This window comes from Stegostoma tigrinum, chromosome 4 (assembly GCF_030684315.1).
Source record: "Stegostoma tigrinum isolate sSteTig4 chromosome 4, sSteTig4.hap1, whole genome shotgun sequence".
NCBI lineage: Eukaryota > Metazoa > Chordata > Chondrichthyes > Orectolobiformes > Stegostomatidae > Stegostoma > Stegostoma tigrinum.
The window spans coordinates 17,130,816-17,158,001 of record NC_081357.1 but is presented as its reverse complement, the minus strand read 5'-3'; the positions used below and the strand labels follow the sequence as shown (position 1 = coordinate 17,158,001).

The 27,186-nt window shown below is 41.8% G+C and overlaps 1 protein-coding gene across 2 annotated transcripts in view; it reads right to left on the bottom strand.

The window, feature by feature from the left end:
• The window catches only part of slc4a1ap (solute carrier family 4 member 1 adaptor protein), a 132,446-nt gene that overhangs the window by 53,365 nt on the left and 51,895 nt on the right, over nt 1–27,186 (bottom strand). For both annotated transcript variants that reach the window (XM_059645183.1, XM_059645182.1), the window contains exons 8-10: nt 25,247–25,316; nt 15,393–15,582; nt 12,664–12,772 (exon numbers count right to left, since the gene is read on the bottom strand). In XM_059645183.1, the coding sequence (XP_059501166.1) occupies nt 12,664–12,772; nt 15,393–15,582; nt 25,247–25,316 (369 nt within the window). The remainder of the gene's footprint in view (nt 1–12,663; nt 12,773–15,392; nt 15,583–25,246; nt 25,317–27,186) is intronic.

Sequence of the window (27,186 nt, the reverse complement as noted above, 5' to 3'; positions counted from 1 at the left end):
TCTCCAAGAGCTCCACATTGGTTTTCCTTGTTATTAGCACACCAACTAGATAAATAGGGGCGTAGGACAGACCTTGTAAAATGTTCTCATCAGTGAAAAATGGCACAGGCTGATGATACCCCAAATGGCAGATTCATATATTGGTTCAAGCCCTTTAGTAATAATTGTAGCACATTTCTGGGAATCTCATCAAAACTTAATTGCTAGTACACATAGCTCATGTCAAGCTTCAAAAAGGACAGACACCTGCCAGCTTTGTGTATAAATCTTTTATGCAAAGTTTTAGGTATTTATCCAGCTGCAAAAAGCAGTTTACTGTTTGGTTAAAATCCCCACAGAGATGAACTGACCAAAAAGGCTTCACAATCAGTGTGACTGGTGTTGCCCATTCTGCAAAGTGGACTGGCGCGATTGTTCTTTTGTCTTCCAGCCTTCTGATTTCTGCCTCTACTTTTGCCCATAAGGCAGATGGCAGCAGGGAGGCTTTGCAGAATCATACAAATGCTTCCTGGTCAACATGCAAAGTGGCCTTGGATCCTTTGATAGTCCCTAGCCCTTCCTGAAGAACTTCCAGCTATTTAATTAGGACTTCATTGAGCAGTTATTTTGTAATCATAAAATGTTGAGTCAATCTAGGTGAATATTTCCATACCAATTTTGCCCCATCAAGTTTGGACTCAAGCTTGATATTATAATTGGTAATAACTGAACCACCTACTTCTCATAAGTGGCAAGCATCAAAGTTGTACTCTAAAGCGGTATAAGGTTTTCCTGGTATAGAGTCTCAGTCCAGTCAAGGCCTTGCGCAAATTTAAGGGTCGGAACGCATAGTGAATTTTGTTAAAGGCTGGTTTTACGACCACTAAAACATTCAGGCCGGTATTAACCTCCACTAGAACCAAGTGAACATTTCACTGGTTGTTTATTTGGATTGCTTCCAATTTCGATGTTGTTGAGCAATTTAACTGTTCCATCTCAAATGTAGGTGGACTTTCTAAGGTTTGCAGTCTCCTGGATTCCGACCTGTGTTTTCTTAGTCAATTTAGGCCTAGTCGGACTCTTTTGTTGTCGAGTCCATATACCCATAGCAACTGTAATGGCTTGCCAGCCCAGATAGAACATATAACATAGAACATTACAGCACAGTACAGGCCCTTCGGCCCTCAATGTTGTGCCGACCTGTCATACCGATCTCAAGCCCATCTAACCTACACTATTCCATGTACATCCATATGCTTGTCCAATGACGACTTAAATGTACCCAAAGTTGGTGAATCTACTACCGTTGCAGGCAAAGCGTTCCATTCCCTTACTACTCTCTGACTAAAGAAACTACCTCTGACATCTGTCCTATATCTTTCACCCCTCAATTTACAGCTATGCCCCCTCGTGCTCGCCGTCACCATCCTAGGAAAAAGGCTCTCCCTATCCACCCTATCTAACCCTCTGATTATTTTATATGTTTCAATATTCTGAAACAAAAAAAATTAACTGCTTGGCTGAGGCTCGGCTTTGTTTTGTGGTTCTACTGTCGACTGATCTAGAGTCCCTCTGTTCAGCATATATTTTGAGTGAAGCGAAAGAATTACTTTAATTCAAGTGATATTCCCCAAACTCAGTTGGACTGGTGATGGTGCCCACTTCCATCGGAATACCCTGCAACTCATGCTCCACTTCTGCATTTTCCAATGATAAAGTTATAGTACCTGCTTGAAGCTCAGTTGGACTGGAGCTAGTAGGTGCTTTTGCATGGTACATCATTAAACCCACTCTCACCACCGCTGAAATAACTCCACAGAGGCCGGTATCCTATCACCCTTGACCCAGATCCAGCCCCCTCAGAGCCAGCTCTCAGAGTGATAGGATGCCTGACAGTCTTGTTTTTATCTGTCAGCCAGGGCTGATTAACAGCCCCAATCAGGGAACTCATATTATATGAAGTCCACCTGGCTGACCTTGTTACAATCACTACAGTCTTCAACTAAAGCTCAGTTAGAATGTGGAAATTACTCCCACAGAGAATGGGTGAAGTAAATAACATGGGCACATTTAAGGGGAAACTAGACAAGCAAGTGAGAAAGAAATAGGTGTTTAAGTGACAATATTAGATGAGAAGAGATGGGGAGAGGACTGGCATGAGTGTAATATAAAAATATGTATGGGCTGGTTATGCTGTATTGCATTTTTCTATGCCATATAGCCTATGTAATCATAGAAAATATACTTTAAACAGTGAAATAAGTTACTGAATCAAGATAATGAATTCTTTGACTTTCCAGATTCCATTCTAAATCAGAATGGAAAAACTCTGGGAAATAGCTATTTTGTTGACTGCATGGCAAAATATTGAAGAAAAAAGATCAGTCATGGTAATATACACAAGTCCACCTGAAGTTACAGACTGATCTCAAAAAGTTCATATATTTCTTTTTAAAACAACCAATTCTTTGGAACTGGTGAAAAAATAAACTATAGACTTTTTTTTAATTAAATGAAGATTTCAGTATCTGCCACTGAACTAGTTCCTCTAGGCACAGTCCCTGCATAGATCAAAGCCAAGCGCTGTCCTGTAAAACATAAGATTTGTTTTTGTACTTAGAAGATTTGAGTGTCAAAACAGCTACTAAAATTAAATTTGACATTTTGTAACAATGTTTGAGTAAGCATATTTGGAGCTTGGATCAGCTGAAATCCAAACTTTGAAAATGTTGTATGCTCAGTCTGATTAATGGGCTGCACATGAGAGCTGCTGCAAATTAAACACAGCTCCAGTGTTGGGGTCAACAGAATAATGAGCCCTTCACCTTCAAAAGGGCTCTGTTTTACACAGTGAACACACTGCCACCACCCTCACACTCTACTCCTTGCCATGGGCATACTATTTGATCGTGAACATTTCAGCAGGATGCAGAAACAATTCCTCTTGCCCAGCTCTTTTCTTCTCAGCATCCCTCTCTTTCTTGTTCAGTGGCGACATCTCTCACAGCCCAATCGGAAGGTTGCAGATTTACGTGCAAGTCCAGAGATCCGGTACAAAACTCAGTCTGATACTTCAGTGAAGTGTTGAGGCATTAACTTTCAGTTTGGGTGCTCATGGGATGTGCACATGATCAGCTAGGCCAGCATTTATTGTCCACCCTAGTTGCCAAGGTGTGGGTGAGCTGACTTCTTGAACTGCTGCTGTCTATGTCCTTTAGGTAGACCCACAATGCCATAGGGAGGGAATTACAGGACTTTGTCGCAACAACACTGAAAGAACAGTGATATATTTCTAAGTCAGAATGGTGAATGGCTTGCAGGGGAACTTGCAGGTGGTGGTGTCCTTATGTGTCTGTTGCCCTTGTCCTTCTAGATGGAAGAAGTCATGGGTATGGAAGGTACTGTCTAAGAATTTCTGCAGTACGTCTTGTAGCTGGTACATACTGCTGCTACTGAGTGTCAGTGGTGGAGAGAATAATGTTTGTGGGTGCGGTGGAGATCAAGTAAGCTGCTTTTTTCCTGGATAATGTCAAGCTTCTTGAGTGTTTTTGGAGCTACACCTATATAATGCAGGCAATTGGGAAGTGTTCTGTCACACTCCTGACTTATTTTTTATAGACATGGACAGGCTCTGGGGAGTCAGGTAAGATGCTACTCACTAGCCTCTGACCTGCTCTTGTCGTGGCTGTGTTTATAATGGCTCATGCAACTCAGTTTCTGGTCAAATGGTAACCCTAAGATGTGGATACTGAGAGATTCAGAGATGGTCATGGGATTGACCGTCAAGGGGTGTTGGTTAGCTTATCTCTTGTTGGAGATAGTGTATGAATGCTGGTTAATGATTGAATATGTGACTTTCCACTATTCAGCCCAAATCTGGATATTATTCAGGTCTTATCGCTTTAGGACTTCTTCAATATCTGAGGTGTCACAAATAGCACTGAACATTGACGAATATCTCCGCTTCTGACTCTATGATGGAGGGAAGGTCGTGGATGAAGCAGGTGAAGATGGTTGAGCCTAGGATACCACCATGAGGAACTCCTGTGGAGATGTCCTGAAGCTGACATGACCAGCTTTCAACAATCACAAATATGTTCCTATATGCTAAATATGGCTTCAACAAGCGGACTGTTTTCTCCAATTCTCACTGACTCCAGTTTTGCTAGGGCTCTTTGATGCCATGCTCAGTCAAATGTACCTTGATGTCCAGGGCTGTCACTCTCATTTCAACTCTGGAATTCAGCTCTTTTGTCCATGTTTAAATCGAGGCTGTAATGAGGTCAGGAGCTACGTAGTCCTGGTTGAACCCAAACTGGGCATTACTGAGTAGGTTACTGTTGAGCAATGGTTGCTTGATAGCACTGTTGATGACACTGTCCATCATTTTGCTGATGAACAAGTGTAGACTGATGGGCAGTAATTAGCTGCACTGGATTTATCCTGAATTTTGCACACAGGACATAACTGGGAAATTTTCCAGGACATAACTGGGAAAATTTCCACATTGTTGGCTACATTCCTGTGCTGTTACTGTGGTGGAATTGCTTGGCTAGGGGAGAAACAAGTTTGGGAGCAAGAGGCTTCAGTGCTACTGCCATAGTGTTGGAAAGGTCCATAACCTTTGCAGCATGGCCTCCAACCATTCTGTAATACAATATGACATAAATTGAATTGATCAAAGACTGATATTTTTGATGTTAGGGTCCTCCGGACAAGACCAGGATGGATCATCCAACTAGTACTTTTGGCTGAAGCTTATTCAATTGTTCAGTTTTATCTTTTGCACTGATCCTCTGGGATCCCCAATTATTAAGGCTGAAAATATTTGTGGAGTCTCCTTCTCCATGGAGATGCTTAATTGTTCACCACCACTGGATATGGCAAGACTGCAGGCTTAAATCTGATCCATTGGTTGAGGATTCGTTTAACTCTACCATCTGCACTCAGATGAGCTCAATAGATCCCAAGCCATTACTTGGTCTGTGCTGGCTTGCATTCTTCATTTAAAAGCAGCTTGCTGAGTATAGATTGGCTGCTGCATCTCACTGACTACTTCAGAAGTACTAAAGTAGATATAAAAGGTTTTAGTACATCTTAATGCTGTGAAAGGCTCCACATTCTGTCATTGCAAGCCTTTCTTTTTATTCAGATAATTTTGCCCCAGGTTAATAGACATCAAATTGCAGCAATAGCAAAGTATCTTATGTTAGCACAGTTACGATTTGCACTCAGATTACCCAAGAATCCAACCATTGTTGTTACAATTCTTTCTTAAGCATTCTGAGTTTATTTATTTCATAATAGCCTGAAAGCATGTATTGACATTCTGAAGAAAACATTAAACATTCTGTAGCAATTTAGAAAAAAAAGCATAAAAACATATATTTTTTGCAAGATGTTTTGAAACTATTGTTGCTCTTTAGAACTACAAAACAAAGCTCATAAAACTTAAGACAATTTTTACAACAAAGAGTTAGAGTTTTCTCATTGAATCATAGAATCTCTACAGTGTGGAAACAGGCCCTTTGGCCCAACATGTCCACACTGACCAGCACAGCATCCACCCCAGATCCATCTCCCTATAACCCACCTAATCTACACATCCCTGAACACAACGGGCAATGTAGCATGACCAATTCACCTAGCCTGCACATCTTTGGACCGTGGGAAGAAGCCAGAGCACCCAGAGGAAACCCACGCAGACACAGGGAAAATGTGCAAACTCCACATAGACAGTTGCCTGAGGATGGAAATGAACCTGGGTCCCTGGCGCTGTGAGACAGAAGTGCTAACCACTTAGTCACCATGCCGCCCTATTTGTAAACATTCAATTCCTTTTTTTAAAAAGTGTAGCACCTCAATATATGAGGGAGATAATGGAAGAGTTGTGACCTAATCAACTTGGGGTCATAAGGAGGTTAGGATCCAGAATTTATTGAGATTGCAGCTAAATGTAAGGCAACAGGTGATAATGGGATTGCAGTTCTTTGATTTTGGGCTGAATGGTAAAGAGAATCAAATTCCTCAGTAGCAGAGAGAGTGTGTTTGGGGCTCAAGACAGATGAAGGTCATTAAGATTTACATCTTTGTTGTGGACGATTTCACAACTTGCAGTCCTGCTTGTCATGTCATGCCAGTAGCTGTCAATCTCACCAAGTCCTTAAGCAATTCCTTTGGCTCCTTTCAAGAATCAGCAACACATCATTTTATCTCATGTGTCACTAATACCCTCCTTACGCTAGACAGTACATAACTTTCAAATAATGGCATTAAAGGCAGAGCGTTTTGTCTCCATTACGACGATCACCATGCTGCAGGGCATTATTAATTGCATCCATATGTCCAAGGGACACTGGGAGAATGGCCAGTGAGATTCATCAATCTTCAACAGGCTTGCAATCACATGTGGTTGCTTTTTGGGGCATTATGAGGTGCATGATCATTGTTCCAGCAGTTGCCACAGTTCCTTCATTGTTGGCAGCCCAAAACATCACAGTTCTCCATTCCACACCCAAACCTTGTGGATGGAATCTAGGGAACAGGGTCATTCCTTGAACAAATGACTACAGAACCAGAAAAGCACTACAACCGCAAGTGCATGGAGGACTGTGTACCAAAGAAGTCAATCCGAGCATTTCCTAACTATAAACCTTGGATGAAACCAGGAAATCCACTCCCTACTAAAGACTAGACGAGCAGCATTCAATTTAGCTGACCCAGACCAATGCAGAAAATCCAGATGTGACTGCCGCAAAGCGATCAGGGAGGCCAACAGGCAGTGCCGGATCAAGTTAGGGGCCCGGACCTACCAAACAGACCACCGCCGTCTATGGCAAGACCTAAACGACTTTATGGGATTCAAAATGAAACAGTGTGAGTGAGCAAACAATGACTCAACCCTCCCTAATGCAGTCAATGCTTTCTTTGCTTAGTTTGAGCAGAATGCCACCAGTGTGATGACGCCTTCCCCAACAGCCCTTGACACGTCTGTTCCCTCTGTCACCGCTTCAGAAGTCAGATCATGTTCTTGGGAGGTCAACCAGAGGAAAGTGATGGGCCTGGATGGCGCCCCTGGCTGTGCACTCAGATCCTGTGGGGACCAACTGGCGGAGGCATCCAACAACATTTTCAACCTCTCCCTCCTACAAGCTGAAGTCCCCACCTGCTTCAAGAAGAGCACCATCATTCTCGTACCTGAGAAAACACATGCAGTGTGCCTTAATGTCTAACACCCAATAGCTCTGACTTCAATAATCACAAAGTGCTTCGAATGGCAGGTCATGGCCCACATCAACTGCAGTCTCTCAACCTGCCTCGATCTGTTACAATTTGCCCACAGACATAACAGGTCAGAGGATGCCATATCACTAACCCGGCACTCATCCCTGACAAAGTCATCTACATCAGACTTTGAATACAGCTCTGCCTACAACACTGTTATCCCCTCCAGACTGATCTCAAAATTGTATGACCTTGGTCTTCAACTAATCCTCAGCTTTCTTACCCATAGGCCACAATCAGTGAGGATAGGTAACTGCACCTCCTCCGCAATAACACTCAATACTGGAGCCTCCAAGGATGTGTCCTCAGCCCCTTATTGAACTCCCAGTACACCTATGACTGTGTTGCCCAATTCTGAACACCATGTAAAAGTTCACTGGCGACACTACTGTAGTGGGACAGATATCAAACAATGACGAGTCAAAATACAGAAGGGGGTAGAGGGCTTGGTGAGGTGATGCAATAAAACCAAGCTGTCTCTCAACATTGGCAAAACTAAAGAACTGATCATTGGCTTCAAAAAGAAAGGAGGAGAACATGCCCTCATCTACATCAACAGAACTAAGGTTGAGAGAGTAAAGAGCATCATGTTCTTTAGAGTGAAAATGACCGATGATTTGTCTTGGACTTCTCAGGTAAATGGAGCAGTGAAGAAGGTGCAACAATGGTTCTTCATCCTCGGGCAGCTCAGGAAATTTGGCATGCCCACAAGGTCCCTCACCAACTTCTACAGATGCACCATTGAAAACATACTGTCTGGGTATGTAGCGGCCTGGTATGGAAACTGCTCTACCCAGGACCGTAAGCAACTACAGAAAGTGGTGCATAGCCCAGAGGTTCCCATCCTTGGACTCTATTTATATGGCTATAACAAGGAAAGATGGCCAGCATCAAAGTCCCATCGCACACTGGTAATGCTCCCTTACAAGCTCTTCCAGCAGGCAGAAGATACAAAAGCCTGACACAAACACACGAGCAGGTTCAGGAACAGCTTCTTTCCGGCCATTATCAGACTGTTGAATGGACTCTAGCTTCAAATAATGCAATCTGCAATGTAACCTGTATGCCTCTAAGGCTGTGGATCCTGTCAGCGGAATATGAGTTGCTGTTCCTGCCTCTAAGTCTTCCTGATCTGTACATTTTTTCTTGCTGTGACCTGCCTGCACTGTTCATAAACAAAGCTTTTCACTGTTTTTCAGGACAACAAGACAATAAATCAATCTATCAATCAAACAGAAGCAATTTGCTCATAAGGATCACCAATGGGTTGGCCATTGGGCGACTGAATACATGGTTCTGGTGCCTACACTGCTCAGCTGGTACTCTGCAGTATATTCCTGTCACATGGTGGTGTCACTGCACTCTGCACAGACTATAACATGGTCCTCCAAAAGCTTGCGGACTTTGAAATTAGATGGCTCATCCGAGGAGTAGGACAGCAGTAATGTCAAAAAGATATTGTACAGTAAAGAGGTGCAGCGGACAGGCTGAGAAGTGTTGGGAGTAGTGCGGTATTAAAAGGGTTTCATCAGGAAATCATCAACACTGGAAACATCTGCAATCAATGAGCTCTCCTCACCCCACAGGCCTCTGGAACCCACTTGGCTAGTGTGAGAACACTTTCCACGAAAATGCAAATCATGAAACAATGAATGATGTCCATCAGTCCAGTGGTGTCACTACTCTCTTTCAAATGCTTTCCCTCCCATCACCATGTCTTCCTTCTTTCTCCAGCCTTACCAATGGAAAATGAAAGCTCATACGTTATCATGTGTCAATCTTGAAAGGGTATCAAAAAGGTGAAAATACTTACAAATGAAGCAAACCCCAGTGGCATCTGATGGCCTCAGATAAGGTAGCAGTATCCTACTTGCTTGCGTCTGCTTGTGGCTGAATGCCCATGGTCACTGTTCTTGTCACAAAGTCCAATTGCACAGATGATCCCTCACCCAGAGGTGCCAAGGGGCCACTGATGAAGAGTGGTGGGTCCCCAGACCTCCTCATTGGCTGCTTCAGCCCTTCAACTGTGCTCTGGATTGCTTGAGTGGGGTGGGGTGGGGGGAACACCAACTGAGGCGTAACTGGCATTCACTTGATGTGTCAACACTATTGACCAGCCAACATGACAGAGTGCATTTCTATTCCTAGACTCAACAGGAGTGCTGCCACATACAGCTCTCCATGAAGTTGGCCACTCTCTCATTGAAGAAGCTCATGTGGTCCAAATCCTGAGCTACGGTGACACAAGTAAGCTGAATGAACTCCTTCATTCTCAGCCCGGGACTACTCACTACCCCAGGGTACTGTCATAAATAAGACATGCTGGTCTAAGTAGATCCCCTCTTTTATTTAGGACTCCTGAAGCTCAACATACGTACCCGGCTGAGAATGTGGGGTCTTGCTCTTCACTCAGTATTATACTTTCTAATCACACATAAGGAACTAGCACTATCATTATTTCTCTATTGATAAAGGTTGCATTTATGAGGTTTTGCTGCTGCTGGGTCTGCGGTCTCAGCCATGTACCGTCTCCCTGGTGCTGTGGCAGGACTCAGACATACGACAATGATCGAAAATATGGGTGACACAAGGAGGAGGTCAAAGAACTTTGGCAGCAGAAGCCACTGAAGTGCTGAGGCATCCCAATTCAGTTGTCCTTGCAATGCTGCAAGTTGGGTAAACCAGGCAGTGTTTCCCGACCTCTTCATTTACAGATTGCAATATCCTTCCATCCTCTCCTCTGGTTTAGCCTTTCTTCATTGCTCACCCGGTTCTACAGAGCCACAATGGCAGTTTCCACGGCAATGATGTAGTGAGCTGCAGCACTCTTCTGGCACTATGTGCCTACTTTTCTCAAGCATTCTCCTGGCACTACGTGCCTAGTTTCCTCATGCAAAGACAAAGGTAAGACAGAGAGAGAGTGTAAACCCTGCTCATCCCATTGACAGATGCCCTTGGTTCATAAACGTAGGAAGCTGCAATGACAGGTCCTCAGCTGTGTTCAGGCTATGGGCCTTCCTGGGGTGGAGTGGAGGTTGTGCAAACCGCAAATGTACTGTGCTCAGGAGTAACATGTATTCGCAGGTTGAGGGAAACTGAATACTGGGAGGCTTGCCAGAGTGTCAGATTGCAATCACCTTGCCAGAATGAGGGTCACCGCACTTCTTCTTGTACTGCTTCAGGCTACAATGTTGTTACTGATTGTTTCGACCAGTGACTGTTTTGTGGGTTTCTCCTTCTTCCCTTTTGGAAGAGGGCCTACCTCTTCCCTCTCACAACTTCCAGAAGGATGTATGAGCTAGCATTTGAGAAGCGTGCAACATACCTCTGCATCAATTCTGTCTCCAAGGTTCTTGAACCTTCTTTTCCCCAAACAGCCGTCACAATTCATTTAAACTAAGTTTGCACTTCAGCAGTCCTATCTGCCTCCTGCACCCCCTAACTTGTTCACTCAATCTGCTCTTCAGTCAATTTTCCAGCCACTGCTGGAAAAAGTGAGAGCTAGGGCAACTTGCTCCTGAATCAGTTCTAAACCAGGAGGCATAGTACTGCTCAAGGCCATTATTTTACCTCATTGAGGTAGAACACCCTTCTACAGGCGACAGTTTCATAATAAGGGGATTCCTATTTAAGATGGAGATGAGGATGAATTCCATTTCTCAAAGGGTCATTATGTCTATGGAATTCTCTTCCCCAAAGCACAGTGGAAATTGTATCTCTGAGTACATTTATGGGTGAGTTTGAAGGATTTTGGGAGGAAGGGAGTGGTCAGCTTTGTCTTGAATGGTGGAGCAGTCCCATGGGGCCAGAAGGCCTATTCCTGCTCCTATTTCTTGTGATCCTTTGTTTTTATCCCTGTCTGAATTCACACATCCATGCCTAATTCAATTGATTTCACCAACATTTAACCCATTTCCTTTCTTCTTTTGGCCCCTTGATTTGGAGGAGCGCGATAAGTAGGAGGAGCAGCTCCTTGTTGGCTAAAAGTAATTGAAGCTTGGTAATGAAAGAAACAGTGTGATACGACCTGGTTAATTTCCAAAATGCTTTCACATGTCAAAACTAGGAAGTAAACTCAGCCAGAGGTCTTAAAGAGTGAATGAAAGAATACTGAATTGCAACAACAGCAGTAAACATACTTAAACATGCAAAATCTGATACAGTGTGCAAGAAAACATCCACTTCATTACCTTCCCTAATCCTTTTGCTATTCATAAGGAAAAGAATGACCATCAGACACAGGTGTAACTTTAGCTTGGTTACAACATGCTATGAAGAGGGGAAAACTAAAGGCAGCTGTTAAAAAAAACTACTGGAGTATGAGCAAAGCTTTGATTTACCCAGCCAAATTCAAACATCTAAATCCTCTGGTCCTGCAATGAATATCTAGCTAAATGTCATCAAGAGAAAAAGAAGAGGCAATAATTAGGAGCCACAGTAAGATCCTGACTGCAACCATCAGAATCACAGACACATCTTATTTTAGCCTGTGGCTCAATCCAATCTCATAAGTAATTTAAAGTTCTGCAGCTAAAAAGGTTTACTACCTCTTTAGCTATCAATAATTCAGATGATAGATTTTTGTGTTAAGTAATCAAGCCTCTTGTCGTGCTGCATAAATATCTCATTTTACAACCACAGCAGCCTGTAGGGTATTTTAATTCTTAAACACATAGCCATCCAATTTGTTTTATAGAGGCACTCATCTTTAAATCATTACTATAGGAGAAAGGGGGAGAAGACAACAATTTTTGGAAATTTGCTGGACTAAAAAAAATGTAGGAAAATCTGGTGAAGGAACCTTCAGTTACCATCAAAAGAAAAAGAGATATTTTGCATTTTTAACTGGTTAGGACATTCAGCAATATAGAGCCAAGGACATGATGCATTGCTGTATTCATAAGTCATGTCTCAATGAATGGCAGAGTAAGTTTAAAGGCCTACTCCTCTTCTTAATTTGTTCCACATTTTTCTCGGTCCTGTGCTTTTAACAAATAAAGTACTGGTGGAATGGAAATATCAGTAAGGCTCTGTTTGGCTGAATGGTCAGTTTCTATACTGTTTACACTATGCAACTGACTTTAATGGGTAGTTGAGCTCAGCAAAGTCTCAGAATAGAACTGACAAAGATAGTTTATACTGATACACTGTTAGGTTAATGACAATATCTGCACAAATGTTCATTTAGCCCCTTCATCAGATCTCAGTAACTCTTTTAAATTGGAGCCTTGGCAAGGTCATTGACACTCACTCTCGACAAAATTTGAATGCAAATAGATAAAATCAGATGGAATAGATTAACCAGTGAATCTTCTGCAGCTTTGTTTTGATTGCCTAGTTGTTAAAAGAATATTTATGTCCCAGTAGTCATAGGTAAAAATCATATTTCACTTCACTCACCCCGATAGTGCCTGTCTTCAGTTTATACTTTTTTCCTCCCTTCATTGCCCCAAACATGAGAGCAATTTTCTTAGGTTTGGGTTCTGCATCTCCAGCCTGACTCGCAATCCTTGGAAAGAAATATTTTCTTTTAAACTTAAGTCATCTTCAATATCCTCCCTAAGATGTATTATCCAATTAAACTTTTAAGAAGCAGGAATTCCAGCTCAGGCAAGTGGTATCTATATTCGTTCTTATTCTGAAACATCGCTTTTGAAATAGACTTTTTCAAATACCAATCAATACCGCCCCCTCCAGTACAAGAAGCTGAACTGATACAGTGACTAATTTTGATATAAAATAAAAGCTGAACATTTTGAAGGGTTCCATGACTATTGCATAAAGTGGCACTTTAGGAATGATGTCAGGAATCCTCCAAATCCAGCACTGATGAGCCTCAATTAGACTTAGCATCCTTGGGCTGGGGTTGAGGCATCAACACGTCTTACTACTGACAATTAGCTTTGCTACAAGTATATAATAGATGGGTGAGAATTGAATTAGATCGGATCATAATTAATGAAATAGTCTGTCAACAGCACATCTGGATAAAATACTCCCTGAACATATGGAACTTCACCTCCTCACAAGTCATGACCAAATTCAGGATTAGCATGGATGAAAACTGAAAACTTACGTATTGAGCAGCTGAGTCATTAAGTGTCAGCTGTAGCATGGTTGGTAGCAATCCTGTCTCACAGTAAGGAGGATAGAGTTCAAGTCTCACTCCAGAGACTCAAGCAGAAAACCTTACATAGCATTAAAATTGTGCAGTGAGAGGAAACAGTATGAGGGACAGAGAATTCACAGACTGTGCCTGCACATGTGGGAATGATTACTTACAGGATTATTAAAAGAAGTACTCTAACAAATGATGTATCAAATGACGCATTTGAGATCCAAAGCAAAGTCATTAAAAACTAAAATTCCAACAGCTACCTTTAGAAATTAGAAAACCTACTGACATCTTATGTTTCAGTCATATCATCTTCAAATACTGCAATGAGCGATTGTTGAATTGCTTTAGGTTTCAATATAGTATAGTATCAAATAGGAAATTTCAAAATTTTTATTCAGCATAGTAAATATAGGTTACGCATTTGTTAGGCAAAATGGTGTTTTCTTTGAAATGGAGTTTGCAGGTAAAAACACCATCAAGAACTTGTTACTCTATGTCCACTCAATGATAGAAGTCACAGGGTTACTCGTTGCAAGATTCCTAGCCTCTTGTCTGTTCTTGTAGTCACAGTATTTAAATGGCTAGTCAAGTTCTTCCCCCAGGATGTTGATAGTGGGGAATTCAGCAATGTTAATGCCATGGGTGTCAAGGGGCAATGGTTAGTTTGTTCTTTGTTGGAAATGGTAAGTGCCTTGCACCTATGTGACACAAATATTACTTGTGAACTCAAGCCTGGATATGATCCAGGTTTTCCTGCTTTTGGGCATAGACTGTTTCAGCATCTGAGGTGCCACAAATGGTGCTGAACGTTGAGTAATCATCAGCAAATAACCCAACTTCTGACCTTTTTACGGAGGGACAGTCACTGATGAAGCAGCTGAAGATGGTTAAATTGACTTCAGCTAGGGCTCTTCGATGCCAAACTCGGTCAAGTGCCGCCCTGATATCAAGATCAGTTACTTCCTCCTAGCCTCCCGAGTTCAGTTCCTTTGTCTACATTCGTATCAAGATGTACAATTAGCCAAGGTTGCTAGACTAGGGTTTAAAGTATGGCAAAATCAACCCTGCTTATTGCTATCCTCAATGTAATCTTGTTGAGATTCTATTTTCTAAAATTTAATCCTAGCATTATATGAAATGATGTAAAATTACTGACAGTATTACATTGCCAGCATCTGGGCTTTCAGCTGTACGTTGAAAATGCAGAATGCATTCCCTCAAATGTTCTGTCCATGAATGTCAATGACAGGCAGTACATCAATGATTTTCCAAAACTTTTAAGGCCTAGCGGTATTAAGGAATCAAGAAAATCCCTCCCCATTCTTGAAATTTTCAAACAAGGTGAAGTTTTGTGATGCAAAAATTAGTCAATATTCAGAGTAGTGGGCTATATGATAGGCCTTTTGTTTCTTTCTCACTCCCACCTGAGGTTACCTAAATAAATAGTGAGGTTTTCACCAATCGGTATCACGGTAGTGTATAGTGGCTTATATTCCTTGCAGGCCAGAAAATTAAAGGGAGATTTAATTACGATGATTCATGAGCTGATAGAAGGAAGCTATTTCCTCTGGTGGGGGGAGCCCAGAACAATGAAGTGTGACTTTAATATTATAGTTAGGTCATTACAGGGAAAAGTCATAAAGTACTTTTGCATATATAGGATAGTAGGAATTTTAAACATTGTCTCCAACTCTGGTTTTGTGAGATTGAACAGGATGGGATGAGTATCAATACCAGGAATGATGGATTTTTCTTAGGCAAAAGGTATCAAGGGATATGGATCAAGATGGGTACATGAAGTTAAGCTACAGATCTGTCATAACCTAATTGAGTAGCGAAATAGGCTTGAGCGGTTAAATAGCCTAGATATGCTCCTCCCGTGGTGAAGCAATGAGGGATTAGCACTGTTGCTCAAGTGTAGTGGACAGACATTATCTATCTATTGATATAACCATATGTAGACTGAATGACACAATTGCAGTAAAAATTTAGGGCTGCATACTTGACTTACTCCATTTTCAGCTCTGGTAAATCTGCTGGTGTCACTATCTTTATTAGTTTCTGTAGCCTTTGCTGCTCTCTTTTCAGTTCAAAGGACTTAATGTGCAATTTCTTTCGAGTGACATTATCTACTGTTGCTCCTGTTCGGATTTTGGTCATGAAGGCATCTAAAGGATCTTCCCCAGGGGCTTGCGTGCAATCTGTGATGAAAATGACAGCACAGTTTAAAGATAAACAGTAGAATCCTTATTATTAAAATGATAATCATCTGAATTATTAAACTGAAGATCTAGTAATGATAAACCAGTTTGTTTCTATACTCCCCATACTTTGTGCACTTAATTGGATACTGCACTCGATTCACAAGGAAGATAAACATTAGAAAGTTAGCTTGATCTATCACAATTCAACCAAAATGACTCGAAAATCTGCCTGTCTTATCCTCCAGGGAATTTTTCTCTCCAAATTTTATGCCCTCTCTCTCATACTACGCTTGATGAATGAGCTTAGTTCTGAAAGCTTGCAATTTTAAATAATTCTGTTGGACTATAACCTGGTGTCATGTGAAACTTACAGGACATTGAGAGGCCTGTATAGGGTGGGTGTGGAGAAGATGTTTCCACTATTGGGAGAGAATAGGGCCTGACAGCTTAATCTTAGAGTGAACAGATGACCCATTTAGAACTGAGATGATGAAGAATATCTTCAGACAGAGGGTGGTGACTCTGTGCAACTCATTGCTGCAGAAGACGCTGGAGGCCAAGTCATTGAGTATATTTAACACAGAGATAGATAGATTCTTAATTAGTAAGAGGATCAAGGGTTATTTGGAGCCTAAAGGAGAATAGGGTTAAGGAATAAATCAGCTATGATAGAATAACAGAGCAGACTCGATGGGGTTAATGGCCTAATTCTGTTCCTATATCCATTTAGCTTCACTTCCCTACTTATACAAATATCACTTTTGAATATTTATGCAATTCCCTTTGAAAAGCTGCTACAAATTATGCACTTACTACTATTTCTAGTACTGTGCTTACAGCTTAACAACACTGTACATTTGGCGATGATCTGAAATTTATGATTTATTGCAAACCAACCATGAAAGCTACTTTGCCTTGACCTCATCATCAACTTTTCTGAATTTCAATAAAATTTCAGACATTCCTTTTCAACCTTTCTTTGTTCATACAAAAGGCCTCCATCTTTTTTTTTCCAGTTTCTGCATCATACCTCACCCTGGGTATTATTTAGAATAGCTCTCTAATGACAAAGGCACCTGTTTGAAGTGGAGAGTCAACTGCGTTCGGTCAAAAAACGCAGGACTCACTGGGTCATATATCCTATACCTGATGACACCCAACCTGTGATCTATTCAATAATTTACACAGGTTTAGCACCCCATCATTGTTTTTGTAATCTGCACCACTATTTATAAAACAAATGAGCTTTTATGCAGATTTTTCTTTAGAAAATATGTGTCATCAACCAGACCTCTCTTAAAGAACCATGGATCCAACTTGCACATTGTGTCGAAAATGATCACCATTATTCTGCCTCCCAAAATGATTGACTTTACCAGTCTCTACGTTACATTTTTTCTAACCTGATGTCCATTGAAATAGAAACCAATAGACTTCTTACTTCCTCTGCATAGGAATTATTCTGAAAATTGAATTCTAGAATGCGTTTTTAGTTACAAGTAAAGAATGCTTGATCTGAGCTACCTTTTTTCTTTGACTGTTCACAACACCCCCATTCATACGATATACCTCAATCCTTTCTCCTCCTAGACAATTCTCCCATTACATGCCCAGTCCATTTACATTATCTGGCCCTTTTTACTTGTTAGTTTTTTTCTCTTTTTTGATTAATTATTACTTACTTTTATTAAACTTTGGGTGAAAAAGCTTTATTCCTTTAGTCTGAAATTCCTCATTTCTAAACCTGTATCTTCAAACATTTGAACCTTTCACCAGTGAGTAATTTACACAGATTACTGACCAAGTGGGGTCCTGTGTAGTCTTCAAGGAACTCGTTAAAGACTCCACAATGAAGGTCTCCTAATGCTGAGTGATTGAAAATTTCAAGGCACTCTCATAGCATTGTGGGAAACATGCAACAGGGCAAAAATTGTGTACATTTAAAGGAATAAATTTCTGTGTGTAAAAAGGATTTGTGCAGTGGAACATTTTCAAAACCAATATTCCTTCAGGATACTCTACACATCACATAATTCATCCACTGATCATGGAAAAGTGTGGGTGGAGAAAGAGAAAAGAGCAGACAAGAGCAGGAGGAGGCGGTGCGAGTATGTGGGGTGGGGTTGGCATTGAGATTTATCACCATGTTGTTCCTGGCTGCGACAGGAGCATACGTAACAAATCACCTGGAGGTCCAATCGATAAAATGATACAGGACAACCTCAACAAAGCACAGCCAAAGACAGATTTAAATTTAGGATTGTTTTGCTCACGAGACTACATTCAAAACTATACAGAAGAAATTAATCTGCATTTCACTGAGGTGCACAATACAGAATTTTATATTAGTCACATTTTGTCAGATTCAGTTTTGTGGTCCACTGCAGAATCTTAATTGAGACACGTAAAAACACAAATAAAGAAAGTCTGCTACATGCAAGCATGAGCCGTTTCACATATATTAACATTTTTGTTCTAAGCTTTTAAAATGTTTTAACAACAAAGATGAAATTTTCCTTCCAAATAAAATATTACTATCAGCATTGAAACCAATGCATAGGAGTATTTTGAGCTGAAAATATGTGCAGAGCATATTTTGACTTATTCTAATTGTCTGTTGGGAGGATTATTACGGAACACAGAGCTATAGGTCTGTACAGCATGGAAACAGACCCTTCAGTTCAGCTGAGTTCTAAAGCAAGAAAATTTGATTTGGAAATCCAAGGATAGAAAAAAATTGAGAGAAAACATCTTGCCCATCTTGCCAACACTAACACCCACAGTTTATTTTACCTCCCCACTACCTGTTGACTCTAGCTTTAAGCAACATTAGATTTCTTACCTTAGCTCCTTGAAAAAAACACAAGCAACACTTAGTATCTTTACAAGTGCTATTTCAAGGCAAATGAAGAAAAGGTAGATAAAAATAATCAAGGTACAAATCAATCTTGGTCTCACCAAACAATGGGATAGCATTGAGGCCTACTGCTGATCTTATGGGCTGGATTTTATGATGGGAGTCAGCCATTGAACCACAAGGCGATCTTTTATATTCACTCATGGGATGTGGTGTTGCTAGCTAGCCAGCAATTACTGCTTGTCCCCAGCTGTCATTCAGAAGGTGGTGAGCTGCCTTCTTAAACCGTTGCAGTCACATTGCATAAGTTGATGCACAATGCCCTTAGGTTTTTGGACATTCTTGCCAGAAAGCTTCTAAGTACCCGCTCATTTTTCTACAGCAATGTCTTTAAACTTGGTTTAATGCATCAATATGATACAATAATTCTGGTTTTTTTCAAAAAATGCATATCTTAGATTTGAGAAAAGAAAAAGGATGATGAAGCTAATCTTACCTAAACAACATAATTGTTTTCAAAATGGGAAATTTCTGGAAAAAGTCAGTGCAGAGTCATACAGCACAGACCCTTCGATCCAACTTGTCCATGCCAACCAAGTTTCCTAAACTGAACTAGACATACATGTCTGCAATTGGCTCGTAAACCTTTCCTATTCATTTATCTGTCTAAATGTCTTTCAAGTGTCATAATTGTACTCAACTCAACCACTTCCTCTGGTAGTTTGCTCAATGTACACACCACACTCTGCGAAAAAGTTGCCCCTCAGGGTCCTATTAGATTTTTCACCTCATGCCTTAAACCTATGCCCTCTAGAAGGGTCACTGGTCCTGAAACATAAACGCTGCTTTACCTGTACAGATGCTGCCACACATGCTGAGCTTTTCCCGCATTTTCTGATATTGTTTCTGATTTCCAAATTCTATAATTCTTTGACTTTTGCTTAACATAACCGCTCTGTTGCTGCCCAAATTATAACAGAAGATGCAATTGATAGAGGAAGTCCCAACAGAAAGATAATTTTGTGAAGAAATACTAATAAACATCATTTGATCTGGGATTCTTTATGAAATTGCTCCAGTCAATCTTTTTTCTTTTCAGCCAACGCATTAAAGCAGATTATTGATGCTTACGGGACATGGCTGAAAACAATTTGGCTGTCTCATATTGATCTTATTACAAAGTTACAACATTTTAGTCTATTTTGAATTACTATGGGATATCCTGAAAGCACAACAAGTGCTATATAACTGCAAGTTCTTTCCTTCGAATTTTATTTTTCAACACAGTTAAAAAGATTCACATTTACAAAGTGCTTCCTTGTGTAAAGTATTTTACTGATAATGATTTACTTTGAAATGTAGTCCTTCACAATTTAGTCACAAGCAGTGGTCCATCTGCACACAGTAAACTCTCACTAACAGTAGCCAGAGTGCCTTTGGTGGTACTGAGGGAGGAATATTAGCCTACGTGCTGGAAGAAACCTCTGCTCATCTTAAAACAAAACAGCCACTTGTGCATCCACCTAAACCCAGACCTATTTGTTGACTTAACGTATTATCAGAGTAATAATATCTCTTATGAATACAATATTTTCTTGGCAATGCACTGAAAAGTTCAATTTGGAAACGTGTCAACTAATTGGTGAAAACTTGATATTTTAAATAAGAAACTTCCCAGCCTTCAACTTTACCAGGTCCCACAATCTTACAGTTGGTTTGCTTATGATAGTGTGAGACACCCACTGGGGCTGACTGCAAAAGTTGGATTATCATTAGTGCATAGGGTCAGAAATCATTCAACATTCGCTCTAAATATTCAGATTTTTCACAGTGCCAGACTTAACAGTAATGATTTTCTCCATTAATCAACACCATCAAAATAGGATTAAATTGTTATTATCAGATAACCGTCCTTGGGATCTTATTGTGCAAAAATGGCTGCAGTGTTGACTTGCATCCCAATTCTTTTTTTGGAATAATTTGAAAGATGTAGTTCAATACTAAATACTTACAAGTTAATTGGTTTTTCATTTGTTGGAAAGTAGTGGTGGGTTAATGATAATATTATTGCACTAGTAATCTAGAGGTCCAAACTAATGCTCTGGAAACATGGATTCAAACGTCTCCATAGTAGCTGATGAATTTATGTTTTTAAAACAAACTAGAAAATAACAAACCAATTATTCTAACATTAGTGACAGGGAAAATGTTGGAGTCTGTTATAAAAAAAAATGTGATAGCAGGGATTGGGCAAAGCCAGGATGGTTTCATGGAAGGCAAATCATTCTCAACAAATCTACTGGGCATTCTGTGATGTAAACAGTGGAAGAAAAGGTTAAACCAGTAGATGTGGTATATTTCAATTTTCAGAAGTACATAGAACACAGAACATTATAGCACAGTACAGGCCCTTCGGCCCTCGATGTTGTGCCGACCTGTCATACCGATCTCAAGCCCATCTAACCTACACTATTCCATGTACGTCCATATGCTTGTCCAATGACGACTTAAATGTTCCTAAAGTTGGCGAATCTACTACAGTTGCAGGCAAAGCGTTCCATTCCCTTCCTACTCTCTGAGTAAAGAAACTACCTCTGACATCTGTCCTATATCTTTCACCCCTCAATTTAAAGCTATGCCCCCTTGTGCTCGCAGTCACCAGCCTCGGAAAAAGGCTCTCCCTATCCACCCTATCTAACCCTCTGATTATTTTATATGTTTCAATTAAGTCACCTCTCAACCTTCTTCTCTCTAATGAAAACAGCCTCAAGTCCTTCAGCCTTTCCTCGTAAGACCTTCCCTCCATACCAGGCAACATCCTAGTAAATCTCCTCTGCATCCTTTCCAAAGCTTCCACATCCTTCTTATAATGCAGTGACCAGAACTGTACACAATACTCCAAGTGCGGCCGCACCAGAGTTTTGTACAGCTTCACCATAACCCCTTGGTTCCGGAACTCGATTCCTCTATTAATAAAAGCTAAAACACTGTATGCCTTCTTAACAGCCCTGTCAACCTGGGTGGCAACTTTCAAGGATCTGTGTACATGGACGCCGAGATCTCTCTGCTCATCTATACTACTAAGAATCTTACCATTAGCCCTGTACTTTGCGTTCCGGTTACTCCTACCAAAGTGCATCACCTCACACTTGTCTGCATTAAACTCCATTTGCCACCTCTCAGCCCAGCTCTGCAGCTTATCTATGTCTCTCTGCAAACTACAGCATCCCTCGTCACTATCCACAACTCCACCGACCTTAGTGTTGTTGCAAATTTACTAACCCATCCTTCTACGCCCTCATCCAGGTCATTTATAAAAATGACAAACAGCAGTGGACCCAACACCGATTCTTGCGGTACACCACTAGTAGCTGGTCTCCAGGATGAACATTTCCCATCAACTACCACCCTCTGTCTTCTTTCAGCAAGCCAATTTCTGATTCAAACTGCTATATCTCCCACAATTCCATTCCTCCGCATTCTGTACAATAGCCTACTGTGGGGAACCTTATCGAACGCCTTGCTGAAATTCATATACACCACATCAACTGGTTTATTCTCATCGACCTGTTTGGTCACCTTCTCAAAGAACTCAATAAGGTTTGTGAGGCACGACCTTCCCTTCCCTTAGACTATCCCTAATCAATTTATTCTTTTCTAGATGATTATAAATCCTATCCCTTATAACCTTTTCCAACACTTTACCAACAATTGATGTAAGGTTCACTGGTCTATAATTACCAGGGTTGTCTCTGCTCCCCTTCTTGAACAGGGGAACCACATTTGCTATCCTCCAGTCATCTGGCACTATTCCTGTAGATGATGATGAGTTCAAGATCAATGCCAAAGGCTCGGCAATCTCCTCCCTGGCTTGCCAGAGGATCCGAGGATAAATCCCATCCGGCCCAGGGGACTTATCTATCTTCACCCTCTGAAGGATTTCTAACACCTCTTCCTTGTGAACCTCAATCCCACCTAGTCTAGTAGCCTGTATCTCAGTATTCTCCTCGACAACATTGTCGTTTTCTAGAGTGAATACTGTTGAAAAATATTCATTTAGCGCTTCCCCTTTCTCATCTGACTCCACACACAACTTACCACTACTATCCTTGATTGGGCCTAATCTTACTTTCGTCATTCTTTTTTTCCTTAAATACCTATAGAAAGCCTTAGGGTTTACCCTGATCCTATCCGCCAACAACTTCTCATGTCTCCTCCTGGCTCTTCTGAGCTCTCTCTTTAGGTCTTTCCTGGCTACCTCATAGCCCTCAAGTGCCCTAACTGAGCCTTCACATCTCATCCTAACATAAGCCTTCTTCTTCCTCTTGACCAGAGATTCCACCTCCTTCATAAACCACGGCTCCCGCGCTCTACAGCTTCTTCCCTGCCTGACAAGTACATACTTATCTAGGACACACAGGAGCTTTTCCTTGAATAAGCTCCACATTTCTAATGTGCCCATCCCCTGCAGTTTCCTTGCCCATCCTATGCTCCCTAAATCTTGCCTAATCTCATTGTAATTGCCTTTCCCCCAGCTATAACTCTTGCCCAGTGGTATACACCTATCCCTTGCCATCATTAAAGTAAACATAACAGAATTGTGATCGCTATCACCAAAGTGCTCACCTACTTCCAAATCTAACACCTGGCCAGGCTCATTACCCAGTACCAAATCTAATGTGGCTTTGCCCCTTGTTGGCCTATCTACATACTGTGTCAGGAAGCCCTCCTGCACACACTGGACAAAAACTGACCCATCTATAGTGTTCCCAGTCAATATTTGGAAAGTTGAAGTCCCCCATGACAACTACCTGTCTCTCTCACTCCTATTGAGAATCATCATTGCTATCCTTTCCTCTACATCTCTGGAACTATTTGGAGGCCTATAGAAAACTCCCAACAGGGTGACCTCACCTTTCCTGTTTCGAACCTCAGCCCATACTACCTCAGTTGACGAGTCCCCAAACATCCTTTCTGCAACTGTAATACTGTCCTTGACCAACAATGCCACACCTCCCACCCTTTTACCATCTTCTCTGTTCTTACTGAAACATCTAAACACCGGAACCTGCACCAACCATTCCTGTCCCTGCTCTATCCATGTCTCCGAAATGGCCACAACATCGAAGTCCCGGGCACCAACCCATGCAGCAAGTTCACCCACCTTATTCCGGACGCTCCTGGCATTGAAGTAGACACACTTCAAACCAACTTCTTGCTTGTCGGTGCCATCTTGCTTCCCTGAAACTTTATTTCGGACCTTCCTGCTCTCAACCTTTGCCATACTCGAACTACAATTTTGGTGCCCACCCCCCTGCTGAATTAATTTAAACCCACCCGAATAGCCTTACCAAATCTCCCCCCCAGGATATCGGTACCCCTCTGGTTCAGATGAAGGCCATCTTGCTTGTAGAGGTCCCACCTACCCCAGAAAGAGCCCCAATTATCCAAGAATCCAAAACCCTCCCTCCTGCACCATCCCTGTAGCGACGTGTTCAAATCCTCTCTCTCCCTATTCCTCGCCTCACTAGTACGTGGCATGGGCAACAAACCAGAGACAACAACTCTGTTCGTCCTAGCTCTCAGCTTCCATCCTAGCTCCCTGAATTTCTGCCTTAAATCCCCATTTCTCTTCCTACCTATGTCGTTGGTGCCAATGTGGACCACGACTTGGGGCTACTCCCCCTCCCCGTTAAGGATCCCAAAAACACAATCAGAGACATCACGCACGCTGGCACCTGGGAGGCAACACACCAACCGTGAGTCTCTCTCGTCCCCACAGAACCTCCTATCTGTCCCCCTAACTATGGAGTCCCCAATGACTAATGCTCTGCTCCTCTTCCCCCTTCCCTTCTGAGCAGCAGGGACAGACTCTGTGCCAGAGACCTGTGCCCCACTGCTTTCCCCTGGTAAGTCATCCCCCTAACAGTATCCAAAACGGTATACTTATTGTTGAGGGGAATGGCCACAGGGGATCCCTACACTGCTTGCTGGTTCCCTTTCCGTCCCCTGGCCGTAACCCATCTGCCTTTTTCCTGTACTTGAGGAGTGACTACGTCCCTGTAACTCCTCTCAATAACCCCCTCTGCCTCCCGAATGATCCGAAGTTCATCCAGCTCCAGCTCCCTAACGCGGTTTTCAAGGAGCTGGAGTTGGGTGCGCTTTTGATAAGGTCCTTCATAAGAGGTAGTGGGCAGATAAAATGCATGATATAGAGGTTTACATATTAATTTGGATCAAGATTGGCTTTCAGACAAGAAACAGAGAGTAGGAATAAAGGGGTCTTTTTCTGAGTGGCAGCCGTGACTAGTGGACTTCTGCAAGCATCAGCGCTCGAGTCTGATTTATTCACAACACATAAATGACCAGGATAAATATAACATTTCCAAGTTTGCTGATAACACAAAATTAGTTAAAGTTGCAATCTGTGAGGAGTTGGCAAGGAGTCTTCAAGTGATTTGGACAAGTTCAGCTTTAGCTTTCTTTGCCATGAGTTCTTGAATTTGACATTCTATTACTGCATAAATTTTGTGAATTGTAAGATTGTGAGAACACATGGATACTCTGGAAAGCAAACAAAATACAACAGCTATTAAAGTTATAGCTGAAATTTATTCTATCAATGCTAAAACAAAACTTTCCATCAAGCTCAACATTTCAGTTGAACTCTTTTATTGGCCTGGAAAAGGCCGGCGGTGGTGATTTTGTTTACAATCTTGGTAGCAGGTCAGTAGAGCACTAAAGCAACAATCAGTGGTTCAGGTTCATTCTTATGTATGTCATCATTCAGTGGTCAATATTTACCTTTGCCAGACATTTTCAACTTGGCTTCAACATCAGAAAGCTCTTTCTGCACCTCTGTTAACTTGGCAACCTATAGGGGTAAAGACGTGTTTATGAGCGTAGAATGATTTTGTTGGAGAACACAATTGCTCAAAATCAAACACTAAGAATAGGTATGCAGCAGAAATGACAAGGTATGTTTTTGAGCATAAAATTACTCGACTGTGAAGCTGGACAAACAGGCGTGTTCCTCTGAAAACTATTTTCAAAGACTGCAGTTTATGCTGAAAACTACCCCTCCCCACCTAGTGTAGCTCTTCTCTTCTCCTCGTAATGGACTATAACACCCCACTCCTTAAACCCAACTAACTATTAATGAATCGTCACTATACTCTACCAACTATTACCACTTCCCATGTCCCGATTTCTAGTCATAATTAGCTGAATTGGAGGCAGGTGCACTATTAAATTGGTCAACTTGACATTTGGTGGGGATAAAATCCATTATTACATTTACAGAATTGATTCAGATCAATGTCGTTCCTTTATAGGCTCAATTCTTAAAGACCTAGTCATACTCAATTATTCTTTCTGACATAAGATAACAAAGTGTGGAGCTGGATGAACACAGCAGGCCATGCAGCATCTCAGGAGCACAAAAGCTGACGTTTCGGGCCTAGACCCTTCATCAGAGAGGGGGATGGGGAGAGGGAACTGGAATAAATAGGGAGAGAGGGGGAGGCGGACCGAAGATGGAGAGAAAAGAAGATAGGTGGAGAGGAGAGTATAGGTGGGGAGGTAGGGAGGGGATAGGTCAGTCCAGGGAAGACGGACAGGTCAAGGAGGTAGGATGAGGTGGTAGGTAAGAAATGGAGGTGCGGCTTGAGGTGGGAGGAAGGGATGGGTGAGAGGCAGAACAGGTTAGGGAGGCAGAGACAGGCTGGGCTGGTTTTGGGATGCAGTGGGTGGAGGGGAAGAACTGGGCTGGTTTTGGGATGCAATGGGGCAAGGGGAGATTTTGAAGCTTGTGAAGTCACATTGATACCATTGGGCTGCAGGGTTCCCAAGCGGAATATATGAGTTGCTGTTCTTGCAACCTTCGGGTGGCATCATTGTGGCACTGCAGGAGGCCCATGATGGACGTGTCGTCTGAGGAATTGGAGGGGGAGTGGAAATGGTTTGCGACTGAGAGGTGCAGTTGTTTGTTGTGAACTGAGCGGAGGTGTATACTCTCCTCTCCACCTATCTTCTTTTCTTTCCATCTTCGGTCCGCCTCCCCCTCTCTCCCTATTTATTCCAGTTCCCTCTCCCCATCCCCCTCTCTGATGAAGGGTCTTGGCCCGAAACGTCAGCTTTTGTGCTCCTGAGATGCTGTTTGGCCTGCTGTGTTCATCCAGCTCCACACTTTGTTATCTTGGATTCTACAGCATCTGCAGTTCCCATTAAATTCTTTCTGACAGTTTTGTATAAAGAAGAAAAGTGAGAGTTATCACTAATTGTAAGAATCTCTCTTGCCACCATTGGTGAGCAGAGTCAAATCTTAAGGCCACTTCATAATTTCTGAGTATAAATATTTAGAAATGCCTCCTTCCTGCCCTATTAATTTCTCTCCCCTCTCTAGTTCTACAGGCTCCAAATCTCTACCAAGGTAATGATTCAGTATAAATATGGCTGGACAGCAAACTAACGGAACTGGTGAGATTGAAACTGAGAAACAAACTACCATCATCTGGTTCATAAATTCATCAATTTTCTGAAGAAGGGTCCAGACCTGAAAAATCAGCTTTCCTGCACTTTGATGCTGCTTGGCCTGCTGCATTCATTCAGTTCTACAACTTGTTATCTCCACCTTCATCTAACATTTGCACATGCACAACTCCAGCAGGCGGTGCTAGTTAGTAATCAGGAATTGGAATCCAGAATGTCAGCCTCAGTTGCCTTATGAATAAACCTCTGCATTG